Here is a 27,111-nt window from a genome sequence, read left to right as displayed (position 1 = left end):
GTGATATGATTGCCTTGTAAACTTGAGGTTTTAGAATAGTATGAGTTATAAAAAAAAAATATATATATATATATATATATATATATATATATACACACTACCGTTCAAAAGTTTAGGGTCACTTAGAAATGTCATTGTTTTCGAAAGAAAAGCAATTTTTTCTTCCATTAAAATGACATCAAATTCATCAGAAATACAGTGTAGACATTGTTAATGTTGTAAATGGCTATTGTAGCTGGAAACGGCTGATTTCTTAATGGAATATCGACATAGGCGTACAGAGGCCCATTATCAGCATCCCAATGGCACGTTGTGTTTGCTAATCCAAGTTTATCATTTTAAAAGGCTAATTGATCATTAGAAAACTTTTTGCAATTATGATAGCACAGCTGAAAACTGTTGTGCTGATTTAAAGAAGCAATAAAACTGGCCTTCTTGAGACTAGTTGAGTATCTTCAGCATCAGCAATTGTGGGTTCGATTACAGGCTCAAAATGGCCAGAAACAAATACATTTCTTCTGAAACTCGTCAGTCTATTCTTGTTCTGAGAAATGAAGGCTATTCCATGCGAGAAATTGCCAACAAACTGAAGATCTCGTACATGCTGTGTACAACTCCCTTCACAGAACAGCGCAAACTGGCTATAACCAGAATAGAAAGAGGAGTGGGAGGCCCCGGTGCACAACTGAGCAAGAGGACAAATACATTAGAGTGGGTAGTTTGAGAAACAGACGCCTCACAGGTCCTCAACTGGCAGCTTCATTAAATAGTACCCGCAAAACACCAGTCTCAATGTCAATACTGAAGAGGCGACTCCAGGATGCTGACCTTCTAGGCAGAGTTAAAAAGAAAAAGCCATATCTCAGACTGGCCAATAAAAATAAAAGATTAAGATGGGCAAAAGAACACAGACACTGGACAGAGGAAGATTGGAAAAAAGTATTATGGACAGATGAATCGAAGTTTGAGGTGTTTGGATCACAAGACCAAAAAAAAGGCACAGTCTAAACTGTGCAGACCAAATGAAACGATGCTGGAGGAGTGCTTGATGCCATCTGTCAAGCATGGTGGAGGCAATATGATGGTCTGGGGGTTCTTTGGTGGTGGTAAAGTGGGAGATTTGTATAGGGTAAAAGGGATCTTGAATACGGAAGGCTATCACTCCATTTTGCAACGCCATGCCAAACCCTGTGGATGGCGCTTGATTGGAGCCAATTTCCTCCTACAACAAGACAATGACCAATGCACAGCTCCAAACTATGCAATAACTATTTAGGGAAGAAGCAGCTGGTATTCTGTCTAATGGAATGGCCAGCAGTCACCGGATCTCAACCCTATTGAGCTGTTGTGGGAGCAGCTTGACCATATGGTACGTAAGAAGTGCCCATCAAGCCAATCCAACTTGTGGGAGGTGTTTCAGGAAGCATGGGGTGAAATCTCTTCAGATTACCTCAACAAATTGACAACTATAATGCCAAAGGTCTGCAAATCTGTAATTGCTGCAAATGGATGATTATTTGACGAAAGCAAAGTTTGAAGGACACAATTATTATTTCAATTAAAAATCATTATTTCTAACGTTGTCAATGACTACATTTCCTATTCATTTTGCTATATTTCCTATTAAAACTATTTTCATGTATGTTTTCATGGAAAACAAGGACATTTCTAAGTGACCCCAAACTTTTGAACTGTAGTGTATATACAGTTGAAGTCGGAAGTTTAAATACGCTTAGGTTGGAGTCATTAAAACTCGTTTTTCAACCACTCCACAAATTTCTTGTTAACAAACTATAGTTTTGACTGTGCCTTTTAAACAGCTTGGAAAATTCCAGAAAATTATGTTGTGGCTTTAGAAGCTTCTGATAGGCTAATTGATATAATTTGAGTCAATTGGAGGTGTACCTGTGGATGTATTTCAAGGCCTACCTTCAAACTACCAAGACCTCAGAAAAAAAATTGTAGACCTCCACAAGTCTGGTTCATCCTTTGGAGCAATTTCCAAACGCCTGAAGGTACCATGTTCATCTATAGTACGCAAGTATAAACACCATGGGACCATGCAGCCGTCATACCGCTCAGGAAGGAGACGTGTTCTGTCTCCTAGAGATGAAAGTACTTTGGTGCGAAAAGTGCAAATCAATCAAAGGACCTTGTGAAGATGCTGGAGGAAACAGGTACAAAAGTATCTATATCCACAGTAAAACGAGTCTTATATCGACATAACCTGAAAGGCCGCTCAGCCAGAAAGAAGCCACTGCTCCAAAAGCACTATAAAAAAGCCAGACTAAGGTTTGCAACTGCACATGGGGACAAAGATCTTACTTTATGGAGAAATGGCCTCAAGTCTGATGAAGCAAAAATAGAACTGTTCGGCCATAATGACCATCGTTATGTTTGGAGGAGAAAGGGGGAAGCTTGCAGTGGCCATCACAAAGCCCTGACCTCAATCCTATAGAAGATTTGTGGGCAGAACTGAAAAAGCGTGTGCGAGCAAGGAGGCCTACAAACCTGACTCAGTTACACCAGGTCTGTCAGGAGGAATGGGCCAGAATTCACCCAACTTATTGTGGGAAGCTTGTGGAAGGCTACCCGAAATGTTTGACCCAAGTTAAACAATTTAAAGGCAATGCTAACAAATACTAATTGAGTGCATGTAAACTTCTGACCCACTGGGAATGTGATGAAAGAAATAAAAGCTTAAATAAATCATTCTCTCTACTATTATTCTGACATTTCACATTCTTAAAATAAAGTGGTGATCCTAACTAACCTAAGACAGAGAATCTTTACTACGATTAAATGTCAGGAATTGTGAAAAACTGAGTTTAAATGTATTTGGCTAAGGTGTATGTAAACTTCTGACTTCAACTGTATATACTGTACATACATACACTACCAGTGAAAAGTTTGGACACACCTACTCATTCAAGGCCTTTTCTTTATTTTTACTATTTTTTACATTATAGAATAATAGTGAAGATGTCAAAACTATGAAATAACACATATGGAATCATGTAGTAAACAAGTGTTAAACAAATCAAAATATATTTTATATTTGAGATTCTTCAAATAGCCACCCTTTGCCTTGATGTCATCTTTGCTCACTCTTGGCATTCTCTCAACCAGCTTCATGAGGTAGTCACCTGGAATGCATTTCAATTAACAGGTGTGCCGCCTTAAAAGTTAATTTGTGGAATGTATTTCCTTCTTAATGCGTTTGAGCCAATCAGTTGTGTTGTGAGAAGGTAGGGGGGGGTATACAGAAGATAGCCCTATTTGGTAAAATACCAAGTCCATATTATGGCAAGAACAGCTCTAATAAGCAAAGAGAAACAACAGTCCATCATTACTTTAAGACATGAAGGTCAGTCAATACAGAACAAAGTTTCTTTAAGTGCAGTTGCAAAAACCATCAAGCACTATGATGAAACTGGCTCTCATGAGGACCGCCACAGGAATGGAAGACCCAGAGTTACCTCTGCTGCAGAGGATAACTTCATTAGAGTTACCAGCCTCAGAAATTGCAGCCCAAATAAATGCTCCACAGAGTTCAAGTAACAGACACATCTCAACATCAACTGTTCAGAGGGGACTGTGTGAATCAGGCCTTCATGGTCGAATTGTTGCAACAAAAGAAAACACTACTAAAGGACACCAATAAGAAGAAGAGACTTGCTTGGACCAAGAAACACGAGCAATGGACATTAGACCGGTGGAAATTTGTCCTTTGGTCTGGAGTCCAAATTGGAGATTTTTCATTCCAACCACTTTGTCTTTGTGAGATGCGGTGTGGGTGAACGGATGATCTCTGCATGTGTATTTCCCACCGTGAAGCATGGAGGAGTTGTTATGCTGTGGGGGTGCTTTGCTGGTGACACTGTCTGTGATTTATTTAGAATTCAAGGCACACTTAACCAGCATGGCTACCACAGCATTCTGCAGCAATACGCCATCCCATCTGGTTTGGGCTTAGTGGGACTATCATTTGTTTTTCAACAGGACAATGACCCAACACACCTCCAGGCTGTGTAAGGTCTATTTGACCAAGAAGGAGAGTGATGGAGTGCTGCATCAGATGACCTGGTCTCCAGAATCCACCGACCTCTACCCAGTTGAGATGGTTTGGGATGAGTCGGACCGCAGAGTGAAGGAAAAGCAGCCAACAAGTGCTCAGCATATGTAGGGACTCCTTCAAGACTGTTGGAAAAGCATTCCAGGTGAAGCTGGTTGAGAGAATGCCAAGAGTGTGCAAAGCTTTCATCAAGGCAAAGGGTGGCTATTTGAAGAATCTCAAAAATAAAATGTATTTTGATTTAACACTTTTGTTTGGTTACTACATGATTCTATATCTGTTATTTCATAGTTTTGATATCTTCACTATTATTCTACAATGTAGAAAATAGTAAAAATAAAGAAAAACCCTGGAATGAGTAAGTGTGTCCAAACTTTTGTGTTGGTCCCATGTTGACTGAGCTGAAATAAAAGATCCCAGAAATGTTCCATACGCACAAAAAGCTTATTTATCTCAAATTTTGTGCACAAATGTGTTTACATCCCTGTTAGGGAGCATTTCTCCTTTGCCAAGATAATCCATCAAACTGACAGGTGTGGCATATCAAGAAGCGGATTAAACAGCATGATCCTTACACAGGTGCACCTTGTGTTGGGGACAATAAAAGGCCACTCTAAAATGTGCAGTTTTGTCACACCAACACAATGCCAAAGATGTCTCAAGTTTTGAAGGATCATGCAATTGGAATGCTGACTGCAGGGATGTCCACCAGAGCTGTTGCCAGATAATTTAATGTTCATTTCTCTACCATAAGCCGACTACGTTGTTTTATAGAATTCTGTCTGTTATAAAGCCCTTTTGTGGGAAAAACTCATTCTTATTGGCTGGGCCTGGCTCCCCAGTGGGTGGGCATGGCTCTCAAGTGGGTGGGCCTATGCCCACTCATGGCTGCGCCCCTGCCCAGTCATTTGAAATCCATATATTAGGGCCTCATTTATTTATTTTAATTGACTGATTTCCTTCTATGAAGTTTAATTTGGTAAAATTGTTGAAATTGTTGCATGTTAATTTTTATATTTTTGTTCTGTGTGTGCTTTCTGTATCCTTGACCCTCTGGTGACCACAGATATCTATCCAAACATCATTGCTATGGGCTTTCCTGCAGAGCGACTCGAAGGAGTGTACAGGAACAATATAGACGACGTTGTACGGTGAGTAACGGCCACTCATGACCTCGCCTAGTGAGGACTCGGTAATCAATGCGTGTAGGATGTGTTTTGTAACCAACATTAGACAAACAATCCAAGTTGATAAAGTATCCTGAGTAGTGTCAAATATTTTTGCACCGTTGTCTATTTTGTAGCGTGTCATTAAATACATTACGTTGTCAATTTCTGTAGTTGTGGAATGTTCTGAATGTAACTCTACCTTTACCTCAACAGGTTTCTTGATTCGAAACATAAAAGCCATTATAAGATTTACAATCTGTAAGTATACCACAAAACGCTTACACGCTAATATGAATGTTTTGTTTACAAATTAATTGCTTCTTCATGACCACTGACTGATATCCTTCCCATTTCAGTTGTGCAGAACGACACTACGATGCTGCCAAATTTAACTGCAGAGGTACGCCATCACAAATATCTCTGAGACAATTCACTGTCACCTGTCTTACATTTTAGTTTTTAGAGCCAGGTGGCTGAAAGGAAACTTAGTGTCTTTATATTTCTCTCTCTCCACCCTCCAGTTGCACAGTACCCCTTTGAAGACCACAATCCGCCTCAGCTAGAGCTCATCAAGCCGTTCTGTGAAGACCTGGACCAGTGGCTGAGCGAGGATGACAATCATGTGGCGGCCATCCACTGCAAGGCAGGGAAGGGCCGCACCGGGGTGATGATCTGCGCCTACCTCCTGCACCGCAGCAAGTTCCAAGAGGCCCAGGAGGCCCTCGACTTCTACGGGGAAGTGCGGACAAGGGACAAGAAGGTCAGTGACCGTGACTTGCCATGGTTGGAGACTATGCTAGTACTCAGTGCGGGAAGTCTCAATAAAGCAGAATAGGCCTAGATCTTCTTTGTTTTGTCATAGACCTGCCTTGAGCTCAATACTGAATTTCCAATAAATATTTTTTCATTTGTTTTACAATCTGTATATTCTACTGTTTGTGGTAATTATTCAGTTATGAGTTAATTCCCTAGCATTGACTGTTCTTTGTTTTTCCTTTTCAGGGAGTGACAATCCCGAGCCAACGGCGCTATGTGTACTACTACAGCCACCTGCTGAAGAACAAGCTGGACTACAAGCCAGTGGCTCTGCTCTTCCACAAAATGGTGTTTGAGACGCTACCAATGTTCAGCGGAGGCACCTGCAGTGAGTCACTCTTTCATGTTTAACTTGACCTCTGACCCAGGGCGTAGGCATGTAACTCTTTAAACGGGTTGGCAGGCTCTGAGTGTGCATACGGTCACCCACGTTAGTAGAGAGTCATTATATACTTTACATTGAAGCCAAGCTCTTGATCAGTTGCTTGTACTCTTTAAGAAAGATGGCTAGTTATTGATGAGAGAGAAAATAGATGACAATCTCTATTCTCATCAAGGCTGGGTTTTTACCTGCTTATCCAAATTGTGAATTGTATGTTCTGTTCTGCAGTTCAGAAGATGAATGCAGTATGTCTCAATTTGTTTCAAAATAACAAGTCACCAAGGACCTCTCACAGAGATTATATTTGATCGTTTTTTTTCTTCTCAATGCTTGCTCTTCTTGAAAAAGAACTGCATTTATTATTGTTGTTAGGGGATTTTCAGAAAGGCAAAAAAAAGTGAGTCTGCACAAATTGGTTCCCACAACTCCTAGCTCGAGTAGACAGATTTTCACCACCAATCTGTAATCAGTTCAACTCCAATGATCTATCCTATGTCTTTCATCTAATGGAATATATGCATTCCTATGCATGTACATCTACTGTTTGTAATTTGCTTGGCTAAACTTTTCTGTGAAACAATGATTTGAATATTGTTCCATTTTGGTCCTTCTATGAAAACCAAGCAATAATGTGTCACAGATCATCTTTCCTCTTGGTGTTTATCGATACGTCACTTTTTTTCCTCCTTGAATTCTCTGTGATGCTCTCACCTAACACCTGAATGTGCTCAACTGCTCTGCGCTCACCGATCTCTTTCCCTCTAACACACTCTAAAGAGGGCCCTATTCTGAGTTTGACGTTTCGTTTTTACGTAGACCTAGATATCATGGTACTTGTTAGCACTCAATCTAAAGTGTCAGCTAAATGCTGAGGTGTATTGGGTGAGAAGCTAATTTGGAGAAAACTATACTTTTTCAATGGACTAGCATATAATTCTAACATATACAGTGGCTTGCGAAAGTATTAATAAATAAAAATAATAAATATGCCATTTAGCAGACGCTTTTATCCAAAGCGACTTACAGTCATGCGTGCATACATATTTTTTTTTTTTTGTGTATGGGTGGTCCCGGGGATCGAACCCACTACCTTGGCGTTACAAGCGCCGTGCTCTACCAGCTGAGCTACAGAGGACCACAGTATTCACCCCCCTTGGCATTTTTCCTATTTTGTTGCCTTACAACCTGGAATTAAAATTGATTTTTGGGGGGTTTGTATCATTTGATTTACACAACATGCCTACCACTTTGAAGATGCAAAATAAAAAAAATTGTGAAACAAACAAGAAATAAGACAAAAAAAATAGAACTTGAGCGTGCATAACTATTCACCCCCCCCCCCAAAGTCAATACTTTGTTTAGCCACCTTTTGCAGCAATTACAGCTGAAAGTCTCTTGGGGTATGTCTCTATAAGTATGTTGTTTCTAGATGTGTGGCTGCGTATGTACATAGTTGATAATCTAGCATATACAGGTAACTGCCAAAATAAAGGAAACTCCAACATAAAGTGTCTTAATAGGGTGTTGGGCCACCACGAGCCAGAACAGCTTCAATACATCTTGGCATAGATTCTACAAGTGTCTGGAACTCTATTGAAGTAATGCGACACCTTTCTTCCATGAGAAATTCCATAATTTGGTGTTTTGTTGATGGTGGTGGAAAACTCTGTCTCAGTTGCGGCTACAGAATCTCCCATAAGTGTTCAATTGGGTTGACATCTGTTGACTGAGACGGCCATGACATGGTTTACATAGTTTTCATGCTCATCAAACCATTCAGTGACCACTCGTGCCCTGTGGATGGTGGAATTGTCATTCTATGGGGGCATAGCCATGGTAGCCAAAATAATGGCCTGCCCAGCATTTTTATACATGACCCAGGAACCACACCTGTGTGGAAGCACCTGCTTTCAATATACTTTGTATCCCTCATTTACTCAAGTGTTACCATTATTTTGGCAGTTGCCTATATATTTACTGATAGAAGTGTTTCTGCTGTGTTCTGAAGGCCCTGCCTGCCAGTGCCAGCCCAGCCAGGCTGTGTGTTAATCTCCTTCTCTCTCTCTATAAGGGGACAGTACCTTTAAAAACAGGAGCGAGCCGATCCCTCAGGGCTTCAAGAAAGGGAATTGGCATTGGGGTAAATGAGCCTTTCATCCATTTTGATGTACTTCCCTCATATACTGTTCATTTGGCCCCAGTCCCAACAAGAACTAGGTATATTTTATTCTAGTGAAGGCTAAAAGAAGGTGTAGTGTTAAGACATTGCAGTGTGGAGGAAACCACCCTACTCCCCTTATGAGAAGTTTCAGACTCTCACAAATGTAATGCATTCCGTTTGTTATTGACGGAAGTGCAACAGTCATCAGAATAGGTTCGGATGGCTTTGGTTTTGGTTCATTTTGGGTGTTATTTGTGGTCTGTTTTTTTCCCTCGCTCCTTCTTCATTGGATAACACTGTTTTCAAGAACTCACAACTAGGGTTTTCTTTAGTAACTGTCCAACTGTCCTTCAATGTGGACATGGCAGCAACTGCAAGAAACTAACATTTGTATCCTGTCTTGTTCTTTCTCTACCTCTGTTACCCTTCGTTGCCACCTCTCTCCCCCGATCTCTGCCCCCTGTCTCTGAAACACTCACCCCTCTCTAGATCCTCAGTTTGTGGTGTATCAACTTAAAGTCAAGATCCACACGTCCAACCCGGCTCACACGCGGAGGGAAGAAAAGCACATGCTATTTGAGTTTCCCCAACCGCTGCCCGTGTGTGGAGACATCAAAGTGGAGTTCTTTCACAAGCAAAACAAAATGATGAAGAAGGTTGGTTTGTTCCACCCATCACATGAGTGTCCCTAGTTTCCACCTGGATTTCCTTGGCTTCAGCTGTTATGGGGTTTTCAATTGCTGGTTTTTCAATTAATTGTGGTTAATAGGGATGAGCATTTTAAATGATTTCACTATTCAAATAATATATCATAATATTTGTATGGATATCCGGATATACATGTTTTAAAGAAATTAAACATATTTCTTACTTTAATGGAGACGTAATCGCGCGACTCGAGAGAGCCGGTGTCAGCAGAAGGGTGGGGGAGGGGTGAGAGAGGAGCAGGGGTTGGTGTGTGTGGCACGGAGGGAGAGCGAGTGAGAAATAAAGTAGCCAAACCGACTCGCGCTAGTTAGACAAACTTGTTGCTGCCATAGTTTATCTATCATACCATCTGGTAGGGCCTGTCTTGAAGCTAGCTAGTTACAGTAGCCAGCTAAGTTAGCTGGCTAGCTAGCTAAAGTAGCAAGGCTAATTGAGGCAATTTCGCTGTGCTCACCGTACTTGTCTACAACAACTCCATTCAAATGAAACAACAGCCTACCAAGGGGTAAAAGTTATCCATAACTGTGACAGATTTCGGTCATATGGATTCTGGAGAGGTCGCTTTTGATATCAGTGTACAGTCGCAATAAAAATCTTGGGGTGGGGGGTGGGGCTCTGGTTTGGAGATGACATAGCCTAATACAGACAGAAGCATGTCTGTTCCCAAATGTATGTATTCTCAAATATCTTATTTTCTCTTATGCTGTGTGCCCTGGACTGTCATGAATGATTGTTGATGACACTCCGACATTCAGATGAAGGGAATTAAATGCTCTATAATGCGCACCACAGCAGCACTCAATTCCGACAGCAGTGTGCAGCCTACTGCAGCTGCTGGCAAAGTAATTCAAAGCCTTTACTTTATCACTCAGGATGTAACTTTCCAGTGCTGCTATTTTTGCCAGTGGTGGAAAAAGTACCCAATTGTCATACTTGAGTAAAAGTAAAGAGTCCTTACTAGAAAATGACTCAAGTAAAAGTGAAAGTCACCCAGTAAAATCCTACTTGAGTGAAAGTCTAAAGTATTTGGTTTTAAATATACTTAAGTATCAAAAGTAAATGTAATTGCAAAAATATACATAAGTATCAAAAGTAACAGTGTAAATCATTTCAAATTCCTTATATTAAGCAAACCAGACCATTTTCTTGTTTTTTAAATTTACAAATAGCCAGGGGCACGCTCCAACACTCAGATATCATTTACAAACGAAGCATGTGTTTAGTGAGTCCGCCAGATCAGAGGCAGTAGGGATGACCAGGGGTGTTCTCTTGATAAATGTGTGAATTAGACCATTTTCCTGTCCTAAGCATTCAAAATGTAATGAGTACTTTTGGGTGTCAGGGAAAATGTATGTACATAATTTTCTTTAGGAATGTAGTGAAGTAAATTTAATCAAAAATATAAATAGTAAAGTACAGATACCCAACAAAAAATACTTAAGTAGTACTTTCAAGTGTTTTTACTTAAGTACTTTTCACCACTGATTTTTGCCATGTAATGTTATTAAAACAAAATCAGACAACCTCCTAGTAGAATAGTTTACCTATTTACCTAGTCGGCTTGTGTGTTCTATGCAAGATAAATATTCCTCTAAGCGCATTGAAGTTAGTCAGGAGGGAATGTTTTGAGTTAATAATAATAATTTATAATAACAACTACAACAATCCTGATGTTGTGTTCAATGGGGTAAATACAGCCTATTTGTTTATAGCCACTATGCTGCATCAGTTGGGCTACAGGTGTTGATGCTTATCGCTAATAGCACATCTGATAATATAGACCATGCATAGGCTATATGCATGGTCCAGTATGTTAAAATAATTTAACATTTTTACCAATAAGTTATTGGGCCCATTTCTGGAGGTGGAAATTGTATTTTAGAGTGTGTCAGCATTTTATTTTCATAAATTCTGGGAGTATACTTTTTTTTAAGTCACCAGAACTGAGCTTCTCAGCCCTTCTTCATAAACATTTTCCTGGGGCCCCAGACCTCCTAAGCAAGGGGACTGAAATTTGTCAAACTCGCAGTTTAATAAATAAATGTACACAATTATCCTCTTTCTTTAAAAGCATGATGATCATGACTTTCTTACATGAAACGGGAGGTTAACTTGGACACAGACAATCGATCTGAGATAGACTTAAGTTTTGGTCATGGGATTTTTTGTTGTTGCTTTAACCCCTGAGCCTACCTGTTTGTTGATCATTGTAGCCTACTTCATCTGATTTATCCAGTTTTAATTCCGTTTCGAAATCTCCCACTTCACTTGCTATGCATGGAGCCTCTGACTGTAGTGCCGCTTTGATTGACTGACAATAACAACAAGCTACACGTGTGAAGGCTACCGATGCGTTATTTATTTAATGGTGCGCAATGTTTAATGTAAATGTTTAATGTAAACGTCTATCCTTGTAGGCTATGTAGCAATGTCACATATATATATATACAGTGGGGGGAAAAAGTATTTAGTCAGCCACCAATTGTGCAAGTTCTCCCACTTAAAAAGATGAGAGTCCTGTAATTTTCATCATAGGTACACGTCAACTATGACAGACAAATTGAGATTTTTTTTCTCCAGAAAATCACATTTGTAGGATTTTTTATGAATTTATTTGCAAATTATGGTGGAAAATAAGTATTTGGTCACCTACAAACAAGCAAGATTTCTGGCTCTCACAGACCTGTAACTTCTTCTTTAAGAGTCCTCCACTCGTTAACTGTATTAATGGCACCTGTTTGAACTTGTTATCAGTATAAAAGACACCTGTCCACAACCTCAAACAGTCACACTCCAAACTCCACTATGGCCAAGACCAAAGAGCTGTCAAAGGACACCAGAAACAAAATTGTAGACCTGCACCAGGCTGGGAAGACTGAATCTGCAATAGGTAAGCAGCTTGGTTTGAAGAAATCAACTGTGGGAGCAATTATTAGGAAATGGAAGACATACAAGACCACTGATAATCTCCCTCGATCTGGGGCTCCACGCAAGATCTCACCCCGTGGGGTCAAAATGATCACAAGAACGGTGAGCAAAAATCCCAGAACCACACGGGGGGACCTAGTGAATGACCTGCAGAGAGCTGGGACCAAAGTAACAAAGTCTACCATCAGTAACACACTACGCCGCCAGGGACTCAAATCCTGCAGTGCCAGACGTGTCCCCCTGCTTAAGCCAGTACATGTCCAGGCCCGTCTGAAGTTTGCTAGAGTGCATTTGGATGATCCAGAAGATGATTGGGAGAATGTCATATGGTCAGATGAAACCAAAATATAACTTTTTGGTAAAAACTCAACTCGTCGTGTTTGGAGGACAAAGAATGCTGAGTTGCATCCAAAGAACACCATACCCACTGTGAAGCATGGGGGTGGAAACATCATGCTTTGGGGCTGTTTTTCTGCAAAGGGACCAGGACGACTGATCCGTGTAAAGGAAAGAATGAATGGGGCCATGTATCGTGAGATTTTGAGTGAAAACCTCCTTCCATCAGCAAGGGCATTGAAGATGAAACGTGGCTGGGTCTTTCAGCATGACAATGATCCCAAACACACCGCCCGGGCAACGAAGGAGTGGCTTCGTAAGAAGCATTTCAAGGTCCTGGAGTGGCCTAGCCAGTCTCCAGATCTCAACCCCATAGAAAATCTTTGGAGGGAGTTGAAAGTCCGTGTTGCCCAGCGACAGCCCCAAAACATCACTGCTCTAGAGGAGATCTGCATGGAGGAATGGGCCAAAATACCAGCAACAGTGTGTGAAAACCTTGTGAAGACTTACAGAAAACGTTTGACCTGTGTCATTGCCAACAAAGGGTATATAACAAAGTATTGAGAAACTTTTGTTGTTGACCATATACTTATTTTCCACCATAATTTGCAAATAAATTCATAAAAAATCCTACAATGTGATTTTCTGGATTTTTTTTCCTCATTTTGTCTGTCATAGTTGACTGTGTACCGGCCTCTCTTATCTTTTTAAGTGGGAGAACTTGCACAATTGGTGGCTGACTAAATACTTTTTTCCCCCACTGTGTGTATATATATATATATATATATATATATATTTTTTTTTTACTAAGCCTTTTCCTTGTTAAAATAGGCCTATATATATCTTCAATTTTTTGTAATGAACCAAAGTTATAAACAGCACTCTGAAGTTTTAATTGGCTAGCTTACCTGGAAATGTGTTGAATCATCTTACTATGAATAACTGAGGATTTTCACACCTACAGTGAGGGAAAAAGGTATTTGATCCCCTGCTGATTTTGTATGTTTGCCCACTGACAAAGAAATGATCAGTCTATAATTTTAATGGTAGGTTTATTTGAACATTGAGAGACAGAATAACAACAAAAAAATGCAGAAAAACGCATGTCAAAAATGTTATAAGTTTATTTGCATTTCAATGAGGGAAATAAGTATTTGACCCCCTCTCAATCAGAAAGATTTCTGGCTCCCAGGTGTCTTTTATACAGGTAACGAGCTGAGATTAGGAGCACACTCTTAAAGGGAGTGCTCCTAATCTCAGCTTGTTACCTGTATAAAAGACACCTGTCCACAGAAGCAATCAATCAATCAGATTCCAAACTCTCCACCATGGCCAAGACCAAAGAGCTCTCCAAGAATGTCAGGGACAAGATTGATTTTTGTGTATGGGTGGTCCCGGGGATCGAACCCACTACCTTAGCGTTACAAGCGCCGTGCTCTACCAGCTGAGCTACAGAGGACCTGGTGGCCAAGTACAAGAAACGTCTGACCTCTGTGATTGCCAACAAGGGTTTTGCCACCAAGTACTAAGTCATGTTTTGCAGAGGGGTCAAATACTTATTTCCCTCATTAAAATGCAAATCAATTTATAACATATTTGACATGTGTTTTTCTGGATTTTTTTGTTGTTATTCTGTCTCTCACTGTTCAAATAAACCTACCATTAAAATTATAGACTAATAATTTATTTGTCAGTGGGCAAACGTACAAAATCAGCAGGGGATCAAATAGTTTTTTCCCTCACTGTATGTACTGTAATTGTTTAGTTTTTCTAAGCCCGGCATTAGTGTGGTGATTATAACCACAATGATCTTCAGACAGACTCCAGTACAGTTAGTCATACCTCACCCTCTCCCTCCACTATTCAGGATAAGATGTTCCACTTCTGGGTTAACACCTTCTTCATCCCCGGGCCATCGGAGGAGAGCATGGAGAAGGTGGAGAACGGGTCGGTGGTGGTGGTGGTGAACGACATGGAAGGGGTCCAGTACCAGCCTCCGGGCGGCCCCCCTCCCCAGGCCCAGCCCCCCCAGAGCGCCGAGTGCAGGGACAGCGGCAAGGACAGTCACGGGGACTACCTCATCCTTGCGCTCACCAAGAATGACCTGGACAAGGCCAACAAAGACAAAGCTAACCGCTACTTCTCACCTAATTTCAAGGTGAGCCATTTAAACTAATGGTTGTAATGGATTATTGTGGTTAAATTAATGAGGAAGGTACTACAATTCTTGGTAAATCTTTCACAAGGTTCCCTTTTCTGATATTATGGCTTTCCCTTTCTCTCTCGCTGCTTTAGGTGAAGTTGTATTTCACAAAAACCGTGGAAGATTCTTCGAATTCCGAGGCGAGCACTTCGACATCCATCACGCCGGACGTTAGCGACAATGAGCCTGACCATTATCGATATTCCGACACCACTGACTCTGATCCGGAAAACGAACCTTTTGACGAGGAGCAGCACACGCAGATCACGAAAGTGTGAACTTTTTTTAACAGCAAAAAAAGGAGAGAACTTGAATATGAACTCAAAAAAAAGAACCTTTGTCCCCTCCCTCCCCAAAACGGCAATAGAGCATCATCATGTCAAATGCCAATTTTAGGTTAAAAAAAATGAATATCCTGACCAATATATAGTTTTTATTATTTGTACCATTCGCAAAGTATTGACACTGTTGCCCCGTGGGGAATGGTGCTGTTGTGTGTGTGTGTGTGTGTGTGTGTGTGTGTGTGTGTGTGTGTATGTATGTATGTATGTATGTATGTATGTATAAATATATATATATATATACACACACACACACACAGTACCAGTCAACATTTTGGACACCTACTCATTCCAGGGTTTTTCTTTATTTGTACTATTCCCTACATTATAGAATAATAGTAAAGACATCAAAACTATGAAATAACACATATGGAATCATGTAGTAAACAAAGAAGTGTTAAACAAATCAAAATATATTTTATATTTCAGATTCTTCAAATAGCCACACTTTGCCTTGATGACAGCTTTGAACACTCTTGATATTCTCTCAACCAGCTTCATGAGGTAGTCAAAATTAACAGGTGTGCCTCCTTAAAAGTTAATTTGTGGAATTTCTTTCCTTCTTAATGCATTTGAGCCAATCAGTTGTGTTGTGACTAGGTAGGGGGGTATACAGAAGATAGCCCTATTTGGTAAAAGACCAAGTCCATATTATGGCAAGAACAGCTCAAATAAGCAAATAGAAACGACTGTCCATTATTACTTTAAGACATGAAGGTCAGTCAATACGGAACATTTGTGCAGTCGCAAAAAACGCGCTATGACGAACTGGCTCTCATGAGGACCGCGACAGGAATGGAAGACAGAGAGTTACCTCTGCTGCGGAGGATAAGTTCATTAGAGTTACCAGCCTCAGAAATTGCAGCCCAAATAAATGCTTCACAGAGTTCAAGTAACAGACACATCTCAACATCAACTGTTCAGAGGGGACTGTGTGAATCAGGCCTTCATGGTCGAATTGCTGCAAAGAAACCACTACTAAAGGACACCAATAAGAAGAAGAGACTTGCTTTGGCCAAGAAACACGAGCAATGGACATTAGACCGGTGGAAATTTGAAATTTGGTTTGGGTTCTAACCGCCGTGTCTTTGTGAGACGCTGTGTGGGTGAAAGGATGATCTCCGCATGTGTGTTTCCCACCGTAAAGCATGGAGGAGGAGGTGTTATGGTGTGGGGGTGCTTTGTTGGTGACGCTGTCTGTGATTTATTTAGAATTCAAGGCACACTTAACCAGCATGGCTACCACAGCATTCTACAGCGATACGCCATCCCATCTGGTTTGGGCTTAATGGGACTATCATTTGTTTTTAAACAGGACAATGACCCAACACACCTCCAGGCTGTGTAAGGGCTATTTGACCAAGAAGGAGAGTGATGGAGTGCTGTATCAGATGACCTGGCCGCCACAATCACCCGACCTCAACCCAATTGAGATGCTTTGGGATGAGTTGGACCGCAGAGTGAAGGAAAAGCAGCCAACAAGTGCTCAGCTTATGTAGGAATTCCTTCAAGACAGTTGGAAAAGCATTCCTCATGAAGCTGGTTGAGAGAATGCAGAGAGTGTGCAAAGCTGTCATCAAGGAAAAGGGTGGCTACTTTGAGGTATCTAAAATATTTTAACACTTTTTTGGTTACTACATGACTCCTTATGTGTTACGTCATAGTTTTGATGTCTTCACTATTATTCTACAATGTAGAAAATATAAATAATTAAGAAAAACCCTTGAATTAGTAGGTGTTTCCAAACTTTTTACTGGTACTGTGTTTTATATATGTGTGTATATATATATATATCTCACTACATGACCAAAAGTATGTGGACATTCCAAAATCATGGGCATTAATATGGAGTTGGTCCCCCCTTTGCTTCTATAACAGCCTCCACTCTTCTGGGAAGGCTTTCCACTAGATATTGGAACATTGCTGTGGGGACTTGCTTCCATTCAGCCACAAGAGCATTAGTGACGTCAGGCTCTGATGTTGGGCGATTAGGCTTGGCTCGCAGTCGGCATTCCAATTCATCCCAAAGGTGTTCGATGGGGTTGGAAGCACAGCATCGTCTAGAATATCATTGTATGCTGTAGCATTAATATTTCCCTTCACTGGAACTAAGGGGCCTAGCCTGAACCATGGAAAAACAGCCCCAGACCATTATTTCTCCTCCACAGAACTTTACAGTTAGCACTATGCATTGGGGCAGCTACTGTTCTCCTGGCATTCTCCAAACCCAGATTCGTCCATCGGACTGCCAGATGAACGCGTTTCCACTGCTCCAGAGTCCAATGGTGGCGAGCTTTACCCCACTCCAGCCGACGCTTGGCATTGCGCATGATGTTCTTAGGCTTGTGTGCGGCTGCTCGGCCATGGAAACTCTGTAGCTCAATGTGGTCCTCTGTAGCTCAATTGGTAGAGCATGGCGCTTGTAACGCCAGAGTAGTGGGTTCGATCCCCGGGACCACCCATACGTAACAATGTATGCGCACATGACTGTAAGTCGCTTTGGATAAAAGCGTCTGCTAAATGGCATATTATTATTTATGGAAACCCATTTCATGAATCTCCCGACGAACAGTTATTGTGCTGACGTTGCTTCCAGAGGCAGTTTGGAACTCGGTAGTGAGTGTTGCAACCCAGGACAGACGATTTGTACGCGCTTCAACACTCGGCGGTCCCGTTCTGTGAGCTTGTGTGGCCTACCACTTCGCGGCTGAGCCATTGTTGCTCCTATACGTTTCCACTTCACAATAACAGCACTTACAGTTGACCGGAGCAGCTCAAGTAGGGCAGACATTTGACGAAATTACTTGTTGGAAAGGTGGCATCCTATGACGGTGCCATGTTGAAAGCTTTTCAGTAAGGCCATTCTACTGCCAATGTTTGTCTATGGAGATTGCATGGCTGTGTGCTTGATTTGATACACCTGTCAGCAACGGGTGTTGCTGAAATAGCCGAATCCACTAATTTGAAAGTGTGTCCACATACTTTTTTGTATATTGTGTGTGTGTGTGTGTGTGTGTGTAGTGCTTAATTTGAGCCGGATCCTGCCGGAACAGGATCCGGCACCTCTCCGTTTTGGACTGTTTTATTCCGTAACCTATTTGGCCGGATCCGGTAACTAACATTGCATGAAAAATAATTGTCACTTTTTTCAATGTAGAAGTTCTAGCAAAAGTGATCAAAGTTCATTCGAGTTGTCAATTCGTTAATTATCATGTCCCCACAAAAAACGTAATGTGAAAAAGTAAATTTTCAGCCACGGTCTAATATTCTAAGAGTTGATTCGGTTTGGGCCGGCCTGGGTTTATGGTTTGCGCAACATTGTAACCTATGATTGAGACCAATGCGTGGCTTTGTGAGAAGCGCACCAGTATCTCTCACATAACTACAATGAGATTCACTTTATATATGATGTCTCTCCCTCTCTGCTCTGATATATATGAGCCTGCAACTCTCATCTCTCCAGTGTTGCACTTCATCATTTATTTCCTTATAGAATCGGGCGAAGGGTTCTGAAGCAACTGCAGCACCCCTGATCAATTGAAATACATTTGCCAAAGTTATATAATTACTACTGTCTGTTTAGAAATAAATGAAATAATTCAGAATAGCCTACTACATCACAAGAAGGCCTATAATTTAGCTACAGAGGGTCAATGGCTTCTTTAAAAAAATTACCTTGCTGTGGATTGTAGCCCAATAACAAGGAATAGCCTAAAGTCGGGAACGCGGCGGCAAATCTGTCAGTGAAAAACCAGCATGCAGACAAAAGAGGCCTTTCGCAATAATTCAAATACCATCGAGGGAAAACACAGGTTGGAAAGAAAATGGCTCCTGCTGAAAAGAGAAGACTATGCTGTAGGCTACCAAAATATTTGATCAACTTCCAAATATTGTTTTACAAATTAAAACGAGAGATAGGCTTTTGGCACGAGCCCATCGGCCATCACCAGTGAGTGAGCTGAGCATCATTGGGTGGGTCAGTGAAACTGGAAAGCATTTTTAGGACTATAATAATCTTGTAGCCTACAATATGTCTCTCCACACACCTAGGCCTAGGTTATTGATGGATTCAAGACAAGGTCGTTTTTATTGATCTCAGATTCTCAGTGTCAAAGTAGCCAGCCATTTTTATCATGTGTGTGGTATTAAAAACGATTATGCCAAAGTCTCCAGTCATGTAAAATGATGTATAATTGCATGAAATGCGTTTATAAAAGGCCAAATCTTTCCCAGACCCAAGGCTACTATAAATGTTCCCCATGTGTGCAACTTCTGTAAGTGCCTCTACTCTACTGCTCTATGGCACTTTTTTCTCATGTGTTCCAGAACCTCATAACTCCCCAGGTCACCCCCCTCTTGCGCTCACTTTTTGTTCCGGCATCTCCCGATTTACATGTTAAGCACTGTGTGTGTGTGTGTGTGTATATATATATATATATATATATATATATATATATATACTCAGCAAAAAAAGAAACGTCCTCTCACTGTCAACTGGGTTTATTTTCAGCAAACTTAACGTGTGTAAATATTTGTATGAACATAACAAGATTAAAGAACTGAGACATAAACTGAACAAGTTCCACAGACATGTGACTAACAGAAATGGAATAATGTGGGGGAAAATGCAGGAAATCACGCACAGAATGAGCAGTATGGCTGGTGGAATTGTCATGCTGTAGGGTCATGTCAGGATGAGCCTGCAGGAAGGGTACCACATGAGGGAGGAGGATGTCTTCCCTGTAAGCCTGCAATGACAACAAGCTCAGTCCGATGATGCTGTGACACACTGCCCCAGACCATGACGGACCCTCCACCTCCAAATCGATTCTGCTCCAGAGTACAGGCCTCGGTGTAACGCTCATTCCTTCGACGATAAACGCGAATCCGACCATCACTCCTGGTGAGACAAAACCGCGACTCGTCAGTGAAGAGCACTTTCTTCCAGTCCTGTCTGGTCCAGCGACGGTGGGTTTGTGCCCATAGGCGACGTTGTTGTCGGTGATGTCTGGTGAGGACATGCCTTACAACAGGCCTACAAGCCCAGCCTATTGTGGACAGTCTGAGCACTGATGGAGGGATTGTGCGTTCCTGGTGTAACTTGGCAGTTGTTGTTGCCATCCTGTACCTGTCCCGCAGGTGTGATGTTCGGATGTACCGATCCTGTGCAGGTGTTGTTACGCGTGGTCTGCCACTGCGAGGACGATCAGCTGTTCGTCCTGTCTCCCTGTTGCACTGTCTTAGGCATCTCACAGTACGGACATTGCAATTTATTGCTTGGCCACATCTGCAGTCCTCATGTCTCCTTGCAGCATGCCTAGGGCACGTTCACACAGATGAGCAGGGACCCTGGGCATCTTTCTTTTGGTGTTTTTCAGAGTCAGTGTCCTAACTTCATAACTGTGACCTTAATTGCCTACCGTCTGTAAGCGTCTTAACGACCATTCCACAGGTGCATGTTCATTAATTGTTTATGGTTCATTGAACAAGCATGGGAAACAGTGTTTAAACCCTTTACAATGAAGATCTGTGAAGTTATTTGGATTTCTACGAATAATCTTTGAAAGACAGGGTCCTGAAAAAGGGATGTTTCTTTTTTTGCTGAGTGTGTGTGTGTATGTATGTATGTATGTATGTATGTATGTGTGTGTAATATATATATATATATATAAATATACACACAAATACAGTGAGCACCATAATTCATTGGACAGTGACAATTTATTTGTTATTTTGGTTCTGTACTCTAGCACTTTGAGTTTGAAAGGATACAATGACAATGAGGGTGAAGTGCAGACTGTCAGCTTTAATTTGAGGGTATTTTCATACATATCGGATTAACCGTTTAGAAATTGTAGAAGCTTTTGTACATGGTCCCCCCCATTTTCAGCATCAAAAAACATTGGACAGTTTAACATAATGTAGAATAAAGTAATCATTGTTAATATTTGGTTGCATATCCTTTGCATGCAATGACTGCTTGAAGTCTGCGATGCATTGACATCACCAGACGCTGGGTATCTTCCCTGGTGATGCTCTGCCAGGCCTGTACTGCAGCCATCTTCAGTTCCTGCTTGTTTCGGGGACTTATTGCCTTCAGTCTCCTTTTCAGCATGTAAAATGCATGTTCAATTGGATTCAGATCCGGTGATTGACTCGGCCAGTCAAGGATTTTCCACTTTTTGGCCATCAAAAACCCCTTCGTTGCTCTAGCAGTATGTTTAGGGTCATTGTCTTGTTGCATGATGAAGTGCCGTCCAATGAGTTTGGAGGCATTTGGTTTTATCTGAACAGATAAAATATTTCTGTAGACTTCACAATTCATTGTTCTACTTCTGTCTGCAGTCACATCATCGATGAAGACAAGTGAGCCTGTTCCACTGGCAGCCGTACAGGCCCAAGCCATAACACCCCCTCCACTATGTTTCACGGATGAGAGACGCGGGCGGCAGGTAGCTTAATGGGTAAGAGCGTTGTGCCAGTAACCGAAAGGTCTCTGGTTCTAATCCCCGAGCCGACTATGTGAAAAATCTGTCGATGTGCCTTTAAGCAAGGCACTTAACCCTAATTGCTCATGTAAGTCGCTCTGGATAAGAGCGTCTGCTAAATGACTAAAATGTAAATGTAAAATGGATGAGGTGGTATGCTTTGGATCATGGGCATTTCTTTTTTTTCTCCACACTTTCCTCTTTCCATCACTCTGGTACATGTTAATCTTTGTCTCATCTGTCCACAATACTTTTTACAGAACTCTTGGGGCTCTTTTAGGTGCTTTTTAGCAAACTGTAATCTCGCCTTTCTGTTCTTCAGGCTTATCAGTGGTTTGCATCTTGTAGTGTACCCTTTGTAGTCCTGCTGGTGTAGTCTTCTATGAATGGTAGACTTTGACACATGCATCCAGGAGAGAGTTTTTTATCTGTTGGGCTGTTGTCAGGGGGTTTTCTTCACCATAGAGAGTATTCTCCGGTCATCAACTACAGTGGTCTTCCTCTGTCTACCGGGTCTTTTGACATAATTGAGTTCACCAGTTTTTTTTTCTTCTTGTTAATGATGAACCAAACTGTTGAGTTGGGCATGGCCAGGGTTTTTGCAATGTTCCTGATTGATTGATTTTCATTTCTGAGCCTTATGACAGCCAGCTTCATTTGCATCGACACTGCTGTCTTCCTCATGTTGTCAAACCCCAACATCAACCTCCAAAGGCAATAGCAAAGTCTAGAATCAATACTATTCATCAACAGCTCTCATGCATTCACTAACACAAATGAATACACCTGCCTAACGACACACATCTGTGAAGCCAATTTAACAAATACTTGTAGTACCTTAAAATGGGGGGACCATGTACAAAAGGTGGTGTCATTTCTAAACGGTTCATCCGATATGTATGAAAATACCCTCAAATTAAAGCTGACAGTCTGCACTTCACCCTCATTGTCATTGTATCCTTTCAAAGTCAGTGCTAGAGTACAGAACCAAAATAACAAAATAATTGTCACTGTCCAATGAATTATGGTGCTCACTGTACATATACGTATGTATGTGTGTGTGTGTGTGTATGTGTATATATATATATATATATATATATATATATATATATATATATATATATATATATATATATATATATATATATATATACATACACATGTATTATACACATGTATTATACAGTATCTCACAAAAGTGAGTACACCCTTCACATTTTTGTAAATATTTGAGTATATCTTTTCATGTGGCAACACTGAAGAAATGACACTTTGCTACAATGTAAAGTAGTGAGTGTACAGCTTGTATAACAGTGTACATTTGCTGTCCCCTCAAAATAACACAACACACAGCCATTAATGTCTAAACCGCTGGCAACAAAAGTGAGTACACCCCTAAGTGAAAATGTCCAAATTGGGCCCAATTAGCCATTTTCCCTCCCCGGTGTCATGTGACTCGTTAGTGTTACAAGGCCTCAGGTGTGAATGGGGAGCAGGTGTGTTAAATTTGGTGTCATCGCTCTCACACTCCCTCATACTGGTTACTGGAAGTTCAACATGGCACCTCATGGCAAAGAACTCTCTAAGGATCTGAAAAAAAGAATTGTTGCTCTACATAAAGATGGCCTGGGCTATAAGAAGATTGCCAAGACCCTGAAACTGAGCTGCAGCACGGTGGCCAAGACCATACAGCGGTTTAACAGGACAGGTTCCACTCAGAACAGGCCTCACCCTGGTCGACCAAAGAAGTTGAGTGCACGTGCTCAGCGTCATATCCAGAGGTTGTCTTTGGGAAATAGACGTATGAATGCTGCCAGCATTGCTGCAGAGGTTGAAGGGGTGGGGGGTCAGCCTGTCAGTGCTCAGACCATACGCCGCACACTGCATCAAATTGGTCTGCATGGCTGTCGTCCCAGAAGGAAGCCTCTTCTAAAGATGATGCACAAGAAAGCCCGCAAACAGTTTGCTGAAGACAAGCAGACTAAGGACATTGATTACTGGAACCATGTCCTGTGGTCTGATGAGACCAAGATAAACTTATTTGGTTCAGATGGTGTCAAGCGTGTGTGGCGGCAACCAGGTGAGGAGTACAAAGACAAGTGTGTCTTGCCTACAGTCAAGCATGGTGGTGGGAGTGTCATGGTCTGAGGCTGCATGAGTGCTGCCGGCACTGGGGAGCTACAGTTCATTGAGGGAACCATGAATGCCAACATGTACTGTGACATACTGAAGTAGAGCATGATCCCCTCCCTTCCAACATGATAACGACCCCAAACACACCTCCAAGACGACCACTGCCTTGCTAAAGAAGCTGAGGGTAAAGGTGATGGACTGGCCAAGCATGTCTCCTGACCTAAACCCTATTGAGCATCTGTGGGGCATCCTCAAACGGAAGGTGGAGGAGTGCAAGGTCTCTAACATCCACCAGCTCCGTGATGTCGTCATGAAAGAGGACTCCAGTGGTAACTTGTGAAGCTCTGGTGAACTCCATGCCCAAGAGGGTTAAGGCAGTGCTGGAAAATGATGGTGGCCACACAAAATATTGACACTTTGGGCCCAATTTGGACATTTTCACTTAGGGGTGTACTCACTTTTGTTGCCAGCGGTTTAGACATTAATGGCTGTGTGTTGAGTTATTTTGAGGGGACAGCAAATTTACACTGTTATACAAGCTGTACACTCACTACTTTACATTGTAGCAAAGTGTCATTTCTTCAGTGTTGTCACATGAAAAGATATACTCAAATATTTACAGAAATGTGAGGGGTGTACTCACTTTTGTGAGATACTGTGTGTGTGTCTATATATATATATATATATATATATATACTGCTCAAAAAAATAAAGGGAACACTTAAACAACACAATGTAACTCCAAGTCAATCACACTTCTGTGAAATCAAACTGTCCACTTAGGAAGCAACACTGATTGACAATAAATGTCACATGCTGTTGTGCAAATGGAATAGACAACAGGTGGAAATTATATGCAATTAGCAAGACACCCCCAATAAAGGACTGGTTTTGCAGGTGGTGACCACAGACCACTTCTCAGTTCCTATGCTTCCTGGCTGATGTTTTGGTCATTTTTGAATGCTGGCGGTGCTTTCACTCTAGTGGTAGCATGAGATGGAGTCTACAACCCACACAAGTGGCTCAGGTAGTGAAGCTCATCCAGGATGGCACATCAATGCGAGCTGTGGCAAGAAGGTTTGCTGTGTCTGCGCAGTGGTCTAAGGCACTGCAGCGCAGTGCTAACTGTGCCACTAGAGATCCTGGTTCGAATCCAGGCTCTGTCGCAGCCGGCCGCGACCGGGACACTCATGGGCGGCGCACAATTGGCCCAGTGTCGTCCAGGGTAGGGGAGGGAATGGCCGGCAGGGATGTAGCTCAGTTGATAGAGCATGGCGTTTGCAACGCCAGGGTTGTGGGTTCGATTCCCACGGGGGGCCAGTATATATATAAAAAAATATGTATTCACTAACTGTAAGTCGCTCTGGATAAGAGCGTCTGCTATATGACTAAAATGTAAATGTAAATGTAGTGTCCAGAGCATGGAGGCACTACCAGGAGACAGGCCAGTACATCAGGAGACGTGGAGGAGGCAGTAGGAGGGCAACAACCCAGCAGCAGGACTGCTACCTCCGCCTTTGTGCAAGGAGGAGCAGGAGGAGCACTGCCAGAGCCCTGCAAAATGACCTCCAGCAGGCCACAAATGTGCATGTGTCTGCTCAAACGGTCAGAAACAGACTCCATGAGGGTGGTATGAGGGCCCAACGTCCACAGGTGGGGGTTGTGCTTACAGCCCAACACCGTGCAGGACGTTTGGCATTTGCCAGAGAACACCAAGATTGGCAAATTCGCCACTGGCGCCCTGTGCTCTTCACGGATGAAAGCAGGTTCACACTGAGCACGTGACAGACGTGACAGAGTCTGGAGACGCCGTGGAGAACGCTCTGCTGCCTGCAACATCCTCCAGCATGACTGGTTTGGCGGTGGGTCAGTCATGGTGTGGGGTGGCATTTCTTTGGGGGGCCGCACAGCCCTCCATGTGCTCGCCAGAGGTAGCCTGACTGCCATTAGGTACCGAGATGAGATCCTCAGACCCCTTGTGAGACCATATGCTGGTGCGGTTGGCCCTGGGTTCCTCCTAATGCAAGACAATGCTAGACCTCGTGTGGCTGGAGTGTGTCAGCAGTTCCTGCAAGAGGAAGGCATTGATGCTATGGACTGGACCGCCCGTTCCCCAGACCTGAATCCAATTGAGCACATCTGGGACATCATGTCTCGCTCCATCCACCAACGCCACGCTGCACCACAGACTGTCCAGGAGTTGGCGGATGCTTTAGTCCAGGTCTGGGAGGAGATCCCTCAGGAGACCATCCGCCACCTCATCAGGAGCATGCCCAGGCGTTGTAGGGAGGTCATACAGGCACGTGGAGGCCACACACACTACTGAGCCTCATTTTGACTTGTTTTAAGGACATTACATCAAAGTTGGATCAGCCTGTAGTGTGGTTTTCCACTTTAATTTTGAGGGGGACTCCAAATCCAGACCTCCATAGGTTGATAAATTAGATTTCCATTGATAATTTTTGTGTGATTTTTTTGTCAGCACATTCAACTATGTAAAGAAAAAAGTATTTAATAAGATTATTTCATTCATTGTGTGTGTGTGTGTGTGTTTTGAGCAGTGTGTATATATGTGTGTGTATGTAAATGTGTGTGTGTGTATATATATATATATATATATATATATATATACAGTGAGGGGAAAAAAGTATTTGATCCCCTGCTGATTTTGTACGTTTGCCCACTGACAAAGACATGATCAGTCTATCATTTTAATGGTAGGTTTATTTGAACAGTGAGAGACAGAATAACAACAAAAAAATCCAGAAAAACGCATGTCAAAAATGTTATAAATTGATTTGCGTTTTAATGAGGGAAATAAGTATTTGACCCCTCTGCAAAACATGACTTAGTACTTGGTGGCAAAACCCTTGTTGGCAATCACAGAGGTCAGACGTTTCTTGTACTTGGCCACCAGGTTTGCACACATCTCAGGAGGGATTTTGTCCCACTCCTCTTTGCAGATCTTCTCCAAGTCATTAAGGTTTCGAGGCTGACGTTTGGCAACTCGAACCTTCAACTCCCTCCACAGATTTTCTATGGGATTAAGGTCTGGAGACTGGCTAGGCCACTCCAGGACCTTAATGTGCTTCTTCTTGAGCCACTCCTTTGTTGCCTTACAACCTGGAATTAAAATGGATTTTTGGGGGGTTTGTATCATTTAAAGTTGCAAAAAAATTTTGGGGGTGAAACAAACAAGAAATAAGACAAAAACAGAAAACTTGAGCGTGCATAACTATTCACCTTGGTGATGAGATGTGTTTGGGTTTGCGCCAGACATAGCGTTTTCCTTGATGGCCAAAATGCTCAATTTTAGTTTCATCTGACCAGAGTACCTTCTTCCATATGTTTGGGGAGTCTCCTACATGCCT

General features: G+C 42.0%; 1 protein-coding gene across 3 annotated transcripts in view; it reads left to right on the top strand.

Moving 5' to 3' along the window:
- Window positions 1-15,199, top strand: part of LOC311135334 (phosphatidylinositol 3,4,5-trisphosphate 3-phosphatase and dual-specificity protein phosphatase PTEN-like) — a 31,168-nt gene extending 15,969 nt beyond the window's left edge. Inside the window, exons 2-10 of one of the 3 annotated variants that reach the window (XM_084169277.1) lie at window positions 5,142-5,226; window positions 5,458-5,502; window positions 5,601-5,644; window positions 5,766-6,004; window positions 6,247-6,388; window positions 8,514-8,582; window positions 9,093-9,259; window positions 14,443-14,733; window positions 14,871-15,199. In XM_084169277.1, the coding sequence (XP_084025403.1) occupies window positions 5,142-5,226; window positions 5,458-5,502; window positions 5,601-5,644; window positions 5,766-6,004; window positions 6,247-6,388; window positions 8,514-8,582; window positions 9,093-9,259; window positions 14,443-14,733; window positions 14,871-15,056 (1,268 nt within the window). In that variant the 3' untranslated portion in view covers window positions 15,057-15,199. The remainder of the gene's footprint in view (window positions 1-5,141; window positions 5,227-5,457; window positions 5,503-5,600; window positions 5,645-5,765; window positions 6,005-6,246; window positions 6,389-8,513; window positions 8,583-9,092; window positions 9,260-14,442; window positions 14,734-14,870) is intronic. The other 2 variants (XM_084169279.1, XM_084169278.1) reach the window with 2 other exon arrangements.
- Window positions 15,200-27,111: the final 11,912 nt, after the last annotated feature.

The sequence above is a fragment of the Coregonus lavaretus genome, assembly GCF_964263955.1.
Source record: "Coregonus lavaretus genome assembly, chromosome: 1".
In the NCBI taxonomy this organism is placed as follows: domain Eukaryota; kingdom Metazoa; phylum Chordata; class Actinopteri; order Salmoniformes; family Salmonidae; genus Coregonus; species Coregonus lavaretus.
Note: the sequence above shows the minus strand (reverse complement) of the source record. Positions and strands in the feature narration are given on the sequence as shown.